General features: G+C 39.8%; 1 protein-coding gene across 6 annotated transcripts in view; it reads right to left on the bottom strand.

The window, feature by feature from the left end:
* Window positions 1-10,565, bottom strand: part of NCOA6 (nuclear receptor coactivator 6) — a 72,302-nt gene that overhangs the window by 25,537 nt on the left and 36,200 nt on the right. For all 6 annotated transcript variants that reach the window (XM_073309857.2, XM_073309860.2, XM_073309862.2 and 3 more), the window contains 3 exons: window positions 9,902-10,048; window positions 7,836-8,943; window positions 286-407 (listed from right to left, as the gene is read on the bottom strand). In XM_073309857.2, coding sequence (XP_073165958.1) covers window positions 286-407; window positions 7,836-8,943; window positions 9,902-10,048 — 1,377 coding nt within the window. The remainder of the gene's footprint in view (window positions 1-285; window positions 408-7,835; window positions 8,944-9,901; window positions 10,049-10,565) is intronic.

Raw genomic sequence — 10,565 nt, 5'->3', positions numbered from 1 at the left:
TATAGTAAATTTCACAGGTTAAAATGTTATCCCTGTATAATCCTATTTAATTCAATAGGATACTCCAGGTATAATGCAGACCAGAATTTGGCCTTAAGTGTTCAAATACAGATTAAAGCTTTAAATAAAACAAAACATTTAGACAACAAGCACCAATTATTTGCTAATGCCTGATGTCAGTTAAGAAACAATATATATCCCCATATAAAATATTCCCATAGTCAAAAAATACCGTATCTCATATTTGTTTACTACATTATATGATCGTGTTAAGAAACTTATCACCTGGTGGTCTGTTTGTGAAATCTGAAAGTTTGGGGCCAGTGTTCTCTAAATTCATTCCTTGCTCTCCAGGCAACGGTGGCTGATCAGTCTCCTCCAGGCCAGCTGGACGTGTTTCTGAAGAACTTAAACAGAAATAATAAATAGTAATTAAATGAACATTCACCGGTTCCAGAGCCAGTGCCCAATTTTGTTCCAAATTTGCTTGAATTATTTAGGATTGAATAATAAAAAATCCTTAGCATTTATGTAGTATTTTTCATTCATAGATCTCGAAGTGCTTTACTTAAGTTGGTAAACATTCCCATTTCACAGCTAGGTAGACACAAACACAGGTTAAATGACATGCCCAAGATCACACACAGAAAAAGGAGTAGAGGAAAACAGAACCCATGTCCCCAGATTGCTTGAATAGTTCTCTAATAACACAGTGACAGCTATAGTGTAACTGCATATGGTTGGTAGAAGAGTTTAATTTTTGTAAAGGTCCTGTACCATGATTTCCCATATTATACTCATAACAGACTAGTTCCATATCTCACAGTCCTCTATCGAGATTCCAGAAAAAATTTGTTGAGATACTAGACTTCAAAGGCTGTTTATTCAGAATGTAGAGATCTGTAGATGGTGAATACAGAGGCTCTGCAACTTGGTCACCAGGAACTCAATTATACATGGTTAAACTCTGCAGAAACAGTACCAAAATAGTCAGTTTGGCCATTGTATCTAATCCTTTCACAGACACTGAAAACAGCCTTTTCCTAATATAGAAAACAGCCAATTCTATGGACATCAAACATACCCAGAGGGTGTCCACTGCCAATATAACCTATCTGTGAGAAAGCTAGGGCAGAGATGGAGACTGAAGGACCTCAACTGCTTGACAGCTATGCATATACATTTAAGATGAGGAGAACCTTAACTATATGAAAGCTCCAAGTTAAAATTAAAGTGAGATCACTTCAGCAAAAGAGGGGAGCTGTTACAGTAGTGAAGAGGTTCCCCGCCCTTCCCCTACTCCCCCAATAATCTGAGCTGGAAGTGAATGTCAGTGGAATCCATTCTCTTCCTCAGCAACTTACCTTAGAGCCAGGGAGAGAAGTAGGGAGGTTGCAAGGTAGGGGCTGCAATGCTAGCAATTAGAGCTAGTACAATGGTCTATAATGTGATGCACCATTTGTTAAATTGGTTATTTTGCTATTCATAATTTTGACAAGTATAAAACACTCATATAAATGTTTATACTTAGGTAGCTAACCAGAAATGTCAAGTTTTTGGATTATAATAGGTAAAAAAAGCAACATGGCATCTCTATGCAAGAAAGAGCCTTAAACCCAACCAAATAACCCTGTTTGTAAGTCAGTTCCTAAAGATCATCGTCAGACAACTGCTGATCTACAAAGTATGTTGTGGAGAGCTTTACAAACACACAGCTAAGATTTTTGTTTGCTGTGTGTATAGCAATGACTAATAACTTATTTGAACCTTAAATAGTGTGTATGGCTGAAGTTCACTATGCACACTAAGGCCATGTGTGCATTATGGGAACTATAGTGGCACAGCTACGACACCAAAGCTATGCTGACATAACCCTGTAGTGTAGACAAAGCCTACAGCGACAGAAGGGTTTTTCCATCACTGTAGAAACCCCACCACCTAGTAGCTAGGTTGACAGAATCCTTATTCTGTCACTCTATCTGCATCTACTCCAGCAGCTGGGTCAGCAAAGTTACAGTGCTTAGGGGAGTGGATTTGGCACATCCCAGTGCGCTGTAGCTATGTTGACCTACATTTTAAGTGTAGATTAGGTCAAAGAAACAAATGATTAATTACATACAGAAGTACTGACATGTGGATGGTAGAGAGGCAGAATGAAATATTGATTATTTGAATTTTACCCACACTCATTTGGATTTAAAAAAACCATTAACAGATTATGACAAATCCAAAAATCTGGACCTAATGTTTCAGAATATGCAAACCCTTCACTACAGAGCTTCAGCTCTGAAACAAAACATTTAATTTCAAAAATCCTATTCTGAGAAACAAAAGGCAGGGAGTACCCCTCCATAAAGGGAAAGAATATAATAAATAATAATAAAATCCAGCTGTTATCCAGTGCTTATCATCAGTAGAGCTCAAAGCACTTTATGAAAGAGATAAAAATATCATTACCCCTCTTGTATAGATGGGAAAACAGACACAGTGAGGTGAAGTGACTTGACCATGATCACTCAGCAGGCCAATGGCAGAGCTGGGAATAGATCCCTGATCTCCCAAGCGCAGTCCTCTACCTACTAGACCACACTGCCCCACTCTCACTTTGGCTCACTAGGCACTACTGAAATATACATACAGCAATTAAAAAAAGATTGAATTAAGACATGCAAAAGTAAGATCAGAGGAAAGGCACAGACAGCAACAGCCCTAGGCATCCGGCATACACATGGCTCTAAAGTGACCCACCCTTTTGTACGAGGGCTCACATTTGCAGCATTTGGTTGTGGTAAAAATCTTTGGTTTTCTATGCATTCTGGGAAACCACGACCTCCCCACACCAATCACCTTGAGTGTAACCAGGAACGTTCCCTTCCACTTCCAGTTAAAAGCACTCTGACCCTTTATCAAATGACAAAATCCTCCTTCTGTCCAGCAGTGCTTATGACTCCATCACCTCATAGCTGCTAAATCCTTCTTACCAATATGTACTATATTATTGCAGGTGTCATCTCCACATAACTTGCTTCATACAGAGTTCTGCAAATCCTAAAGCCTTAGGTGCAGATTTATACAGTGCATTATTGTTTACATCCTGTTGGTGCCTTTGATGTGCGCTGTCCCTACACAGGGGAACATTCACTGAGCTGTAAGGAAAATGTCTAATTAAACTTAGATTTAGTAATACTAAGCCTATTTAAAAAGTTTGCACTAATGAGCAAAATTTCTCATAGCTGAGCTATGTAGTCATCCTATGAAGTAGCCCTTTTTTTCTCCCGCTACTCCTCAACATCCTTCTACACTGACCTCTTAAGGCTGCAGGTCAAATATTTCTCTTAGAATAAATCTTCATTCAAGTGTTCTGCTCACTCATGAACTGACCCTCAAAACTGCATATTGGACAAACTATTTTTAAAGACACAGTTAGGCATTTTCATACTCTAATATGGTTTCAGTTCACATACCAATAACTATTATAACTTTTGGCCACTGAATTAATACAAGTGTAATTTCCAAAAGAAAAAAGAGACATGGAAACCTTTTTAAGGACCATCTTTTAGTTCTGTGTCTGTACAGCATCTGGCACCACAGGGCCCTGGTACATGATGAAGTTCCTTAGGTGCAATGATCATTTTATACATATAAAAATAAAAAAGTGCAGATCACACTAGTACTGTTTTTAGTCAAAGTTCACTGCTCTACATTCTTCCCTATGACTTGCATGGAAACTGCTCTGTAGCTTTTAAGGAGAAACTCTCTGCAAAGAAATCCTTCTGGTGTCTGATGCATGAGGAGTTAATACAAGCCAAGTAAATTAAGAGTAAAAAATTTTAGGCAATCACTGGAAGGACGGATTTCAAGACAAACCAAGTATAAAGCTTCTCTAAGCAGCTCCAAGTAGCTAGATGGAGAGGAAGGGCAGAAAGAGAGAACAAACCTGTTTTAGCTATGAGAGTAAAACTATGCTGAAGGACAGCAAGGCAAAAGTTTGGAATAAAATGGAGTACAGCCATACTCTTACAATACTACTGACTGCTCAATACTAAGCCAAACAAAATTTAGAATCAAAATGCTATGCTGTATAAAGGTTATAGAATTGTACTTTGTAACAGCCAGGCAATGATATCAAAGCACTACAAGAAAATTCAGTACAGTAGTAAAACAAATCTAAAGATAGTAATAATCATTGCCACAGCTTAATACAAACAAGGTGCACGTAGAATTTTTTATCCCTATTTAGAAGGCTATCAAGAGAACAAATAGCTTTATGTGGCATTGTAATTCCAGAGGACAGCTTTACAAATCCATATATTGATGTCTTCTAGGCTCATAATGAAGACCAGTGACCATCAAGGTGGCAACCAATGAAAACAAAATATTAACATTGGCTTTCTTTAAAGTAATGTTAATTATTAACAACTTTACTTTTCAGAAAACATGCCACTTTTTTGTTTTGTTCTGCATTATTATTTTGTTGTTGCTGAGGGAAACAAGAAGGGCAACTAAAGCTTCTGTTATTTTAAATTGCCGTACAGTGCTACTGGGTGCTGTTAAACAGCTGCTGTGTTTTATCCAAGTGGTGGCTGAAGTGATATCAACAAATTCCTCTCCTATAGCGAGTAATAATTAACTACTGTTTGTAAAACACTTGGAAATCTTTGGACGCCAGGTGCTGGATAAAAGTGAAACATTCTGATAAAAGGGAAAACAATTATTTGCAACAAATAAATTAGATCCTTTTCAAGAAGGTCATTGTATTAACTGAAAGTGTGATTCTTTCTATGGAATGTAGAAAGATTCAGACATTTCATAAGATTGTTAGAACACTCTTTGATACCGGGATATGATACCATATTCGGTGCATTTAATTCCACTATAAGCCGCTTTTGTTGTAACACTTCAGTTGCTTTCGTTCTCAAGGATTAGTTCTGAAGAATGCAACAGGAGTTTGAGACACTGTACAAACATACATACACAAAATACATTAAAAAGATACATTGCAAGGTCAAACACTCAGCAATTAAGATATGCCAAAATTAAGGTTGCCTGCGCAGCCTTGATTTGTCCCCCTTGTGCATATGCATTATGATGCAGCCTTAAATTACATGAACATATAGTATTCTTTCCACAGGACCCCTGCCTCATTCATTGCACATGATGAACCTGTTCTGGGGATAAATTAGGGTTGTGTAGTGAAAGAGAGTGTTGTCTGTAGGACCCCTGCTTCATTTGTTAATGAAATTGGAAAGCATGCAGTGAACGAAGCAGGGAATTGCAGGAAAAGAAAGGATGGGCTCATGGGTAAGGAAGTTAAATGCTGCCTTGGAGAAACTGATTTGATCCCTGCCTCTACCATAGAACTCCTACATGGTGCTGGGCAAGCCACTTGAACCAATAACTTTTCACAGGTGATCACTGATCAAGTATTCCTAATTTTCTGGTGCCTGATTTGAGACCCTGGAGTCTGATTTGCAGAAGTGCTGAGCACTCAAGGCTGCAACTGAAGTCAATGGGAACTGTGCCTGGCACCTGAAAAATCCATATCCTTAGTGTCTCAATTTGGGCACCCAAAATTAGTGGGTACTTCTGACCTTAATCAAGCTGTGCCTCAGCTCCCTATCTGTAAAAAGGCGATAAAAATCACATCTCAAAGGGGTGTTGTAAAAATAAATTCATTAATGTGTGTGAAGCACTCAGATACTGTAGTGATAACTATAGATCATCCCATGAGGAAATTAATAATTCTGTCTTCAGAGCAGGATTTGGATAGTGTGGAGTAAGGCAGATCCGGGGCCACATATTGAACAATGAGGAGAACACAAAATATCCAACAGCTTCTCATTAAGTGAGCACCATGCATTCTGTGCAAGACAGGGCTCTTGTGGGGGAAAAAATGTGTGTGATATCATGTAATTAAAAACTGTACCATAATGCATATGCAGAAGAGGGACAAATTAAAGTTTTCACAGGCAACCTTAATTCTGGCATGTGCTAACTTCTGAGTGCTTGTCTTTGCAACCTTGATAATATTCTTTTAATGTAGCTTGTGTGTGTATGTAATTTCCAAGGTTTTTAAAAAGTAAACAGAAAAATCAGAAATTCTATCATGTGGCTTCATACTGAAACCAACATGGGTCACAAGCAAGGCTGAAACCCTCAGATCCATCACGGATCTTTTCACTTGAACTAACAGAATTAACTGATAGCAGTAGTAGACTATCATCCTGTATGTGGACCAGTACTAAAGGAGGATGGGATACTTTGCCAGTGGGTTGCTGACAGCAGAGGAATGGTCAGATTCAGGATCTTGTGGGCACAAACTCTTCTGACCATTCCTCCCAAGCATGACCCTTTGTGCCCTCTCTCTTCCAACCTGCCCCTGTCCCAGTCTTGTCTCTTCCCCACCCCTGACTCTTCATTCCAATCCCATTCCCCTCTCCTACCCATTCCTAGTCTCCACCCCTCAGACTTGTCATCTTCCAAGTCCCAGGCTTCTACCCCAGCCCCTCCCCCAATTTCCCTCTTCCCTGTCAGCCTCCACTCCCAGTTCCCTCTCTTCCCTGCCATAGGCCCAGCTCTTGCCCCTCTGCATTTGAATCAGATAGCTTCCTCCTCAATACTGCCTGGGCCCACCAGTGGGGATATTAAGAGTAGAGAAGAAACAGTCTCTCTGCTCTCACTTCAGGTGTCCAGACCTGGCACAGCCTGCAGCATCTCAGAGCTGCAATTGCAGGGAAAGCCCTATTTTGTCCCAGGCTGAAGCATGTCCAGTGAGCACAGAATCTTTGGAGAATTTAGCTGCTAAAATTTAAGAAGTTTCAACTGAGCATGTGCAACTTTGATTTTTTCAAGGCTTATAACTTGTCCAAATTCAGACAGATATCCATGAGAACAGCAAATGGCATATCCCTGACACAAATACCACTCGTGCCAATGTCAATCCCGGCCTCAAAGAATGGGAGCACCAGACCTTTCCAAAGAAAAGGTTGCCAGAACTGTTTTTTAACGTGTAAGCAAAACTATGTATTTTTCTTTAGCCTTTTTCTTTGAAATGGCTGAACCATTTTGGCTAAAGTTTCCCAAAACATTTTACACTTAGACATAGCATGGAAAGTTTGCCAAACTAACCATTTAGGTTCAAAGTTATATGTGATTGAAAACAGGATCTTATAATGGAATAAGTTGAGCAATCTTAATAACAGCCAGCCTAATTTTAAGAAGATTTGCTCATTACAATATTTTATAGCTACAAATAAGGGGTTTATTGATGAATGAAGCTGAGGTTCTATCATCCCTGATCCACTCTAGGGGGAAAAGGCACCAGGTTGAACAGCTTTAAGATAATGACGGCTCACGATCATTATTTTAGGTGTGGCATTGGAACCCTCAACAGATGTATGCACACTAATTAGCAGCACTTCTGAAAGTGCCCCTCAACCCTTCTCACTGTGGCTGTCATGCTGTATAAGCACGAATGCTCCCTCCAAAGTCCTGCAGAGCTGCTGCTTCTGTTGCTGTTATAGAACAACTTGTACACCTTCGATTCCCCTCAGTCGGAGGCACTGACACAGCAGTCTCCCATAGGCCCTTCAGCTGGAAGATGCCAACATTACGGTAACAGTTGTGAGCGATGCACAAAACTGAGATGATGACCAATTTATTTTTGTAGTTTAATTCCCTACCCACGCTCACCCTGAATGAGGCAGAGCTGTATCATTTAATCTTCCTTCAAAAATACTTTTGCTGCAACATGCAAACGTCTAGGATGGAGAGACACACACACACACACACACACACACGTCGTCTTGCTGAAAACAAGAGAATGTTAAACTTACTTAGTTTGTTCTACTTGCTGATTATTTTTCTTCTTCCTTGGAGGCTTTTTCTTTTTGGGTTTATTGGCATTCTGATTGTTCTGTTTGTTGTTCACACCAAAATGTCCAGCAGATATATCACTTTGTAGCAAGTTTACCAACAGCGGACTTGTTAGAGTGACATCTTTATTCACTGGAAAACCAGGATTTTGTCCACAGGAAATCTGATTCCCATTTGGTGGTCCACTAAAAGAGGCATTAAAAGGTAGCCCATGTCCAGTAAAATGACTCCCCGAATTATTATTGTTTCCTTGCATTGCCTGCAAGTGGGAAGGCACCATATTTGGTTGCTGTATGGGAACTTCAGGTAACATCTGTGTCAAGCTTACATCACTGTTTGTTGTAGTAACAGAATCCCCATGTTGCTGAGACACGTGGGGGCCAGGTACTGTGGGTCTTAAAACCTGTCCTTGAATTCCCATAACCTGAGAAGGATTGCCATTTACAGGGCCTTGCTGTGCCATGGTGAACTGCACCATGTTTCCTTGCATATTTGGGGTTGGTCCTCGCATTATTTGAGCTGGCCCCGTCATAACATTAGATTGGTTTTGAGTATTAAATGGTTGTTTATTGCCTTGCATCTGATTGGTCATCATCTGTTCCATCATTGAGTTTTGCTGTAGCAAGACCTGCCCTTGAGGTCCCATCATTTGATTATGTGTCGTCATCATCTGTTGGCCCTGCTGGGGAATCATTTGCTTGGGTGGAGTCATCCTTTGTGGTGAAGGACCAAGATTTTGGTTTTGGGGTGTTACCATCATTTGGCCTTGTGGCATAAGCTGGGCTCGAGAAAGTATCATCTGGTTTTGAGGATTTAGAGATCCTTGAGCCTGAATGTTCACCATTTGTGCTTGGGAGGGTACAATTTGCTGATGCATTCCCATAAGCTGAGACTGTGGTCCTTGCTGAGGCTGTCCCTGCATGTTGCCCAGATTAACTTGTGGAACTCCACTAGCACCAGCCTGCTGGTTGTTTATATTTCCATGAAGTCCCATTAAACCGGTCTGCATCAGATTTGGTGGGCCATGTGGTACCTGCATCTGATTTTGAGGAGGGCCTCCTTGACCGCCTTACAAAATATGAAAAATTAAAAGTTAAACATTAAAACTTGCACTGGCATTAGACACACAAATAACTTAGTTAAAAGAGAAACACACCAATTTAGTTACTTTATCATTTATTTTACCAGTGATTTAAAATATTTGTCAACACATTCACAAATTTCTGCCACAACATTTGACACTATGGCAGATAGTCACATGGAAGTGAAAAGGGCCAGGACTTAATCCAATCCAGTAAAAGTGAGTTAGTTCCTACATAAACAAGCTTCAAATCTTGAAGCTATTCCATAATATGTTTCATAATAAAGACAGCAACATATGAGGAATACTGACAAGATGACATGATCAGAGCTTGCAGAACTGAGAAGAAAAGTCAGCCTAGAGGACTATATTTGGCTCGTGATTGAAGCATTAGAAAGGAAATTGCCTGTAATCAAAAGAGACAAAAATGTGACTGTCTCTAAACAGGGGTAGCTTTAAAAGTTTATTGGAAGATGAAAAGTTTTAATAGAGAATACGCGGGACTATATTTCTTCTATGACAAAGATAACACATATTGTTTTAAACTATACCCAAGATTCTTCTTGTGGGGAGGACATCCCTTCTGGATCTTCCCTTTACTGTTTCTATACTCAGAGACCCAGTGTTGAGGAACAATCTTCTTTTCAGACAAAGAAGGCTGGATGCAGTTACCTCTGGAGCTCACAAGCAACACCACTCTGAGCAATGGCAGATGGGGTTGTTTGAGAAATGAGGAACTTCCTGTGCTTGCTGTCACCCTGGAAGCTAAGCATACTGCCTCTGCAGTATTCCCAGCCCCAGCTAGCAGAAATTATATAAAATTGGCAAGAGTAGAACATTTTTGCTGTACAAAACTGCCTACATTACAGGAGTAAAAGTTAATTACAGAATAAAGACAAGTAAACAAATTTTGAGGCATACAGAAGAAAAATACACTTGACACACCTGGATGTTGCACATTTTGACTTGTTTGTAGCTGAGGGGCTCCACTGCTCACAGGTGTACCGGGTACTGTTGAAGGCACCTGACTTTGCATGAAGTTTTGATTAGTTTGCCCTCCAGGGAAGCCAGGTGGGAGGCGCTTGGGCATTCCTTAATACAAAACATTTATTTATTAGTTTCTGTAATTTGGTTACACGAGCGCAGACTGACAGAGTAGCTCTTCCCATCAAGTTAGCAAGGACAGGTATCAACAATCAGGAACCAATGAAAATCAAAATATTCTAGCAGCTCAGTTCTTGCCCATCTTCAGTTTAGGAATTTCCAAAAAGGCAATGTAATTTAAGATTAAACAGGAAACTATAGCAACTTTGAGTTACTGGAAAAAAAGATGTTTGTGCTGGTGTACTTATAACCTTGAGCACAGTTTATAACAGCTGTCCGCTTTAACAAACCTGGGTAAGAAGCTACTGTGTCTTGAATCAAGTTGTGATTACCTACATTGTATTTCCTACGTACACCATTATTCATTCACAAAGGGCAGATTTTCTAAAAACTGAAAACAAAGTATGATGCTTTACAGTACTCTTATCTCCTTATTTTTTATTGAATCTTTTCCTTCCTAATCACGCCCGGTATACAGTCAACATACACACTGAGTGTGTGGCAA

The sequence above is a fragment of the Lepidochelys kempii genome, chromosome 13 (genome assembly GCF_965140285.1).
Source record: "Lepidochelys kempii isolate rLepKem1 chromosome 13, rLepKem1.hap1, whole genome shotgun sequence".
NCBI lineage: Eukaryota > Metazoa > Chordata > Testudines > Cheloniidae > Lepidochelys > Lepidochelys kempii.
Note: the sequence above shows the minus strand (reverse complement) of the source record. Positions and strands in the feature narration are given on the sequence as shown.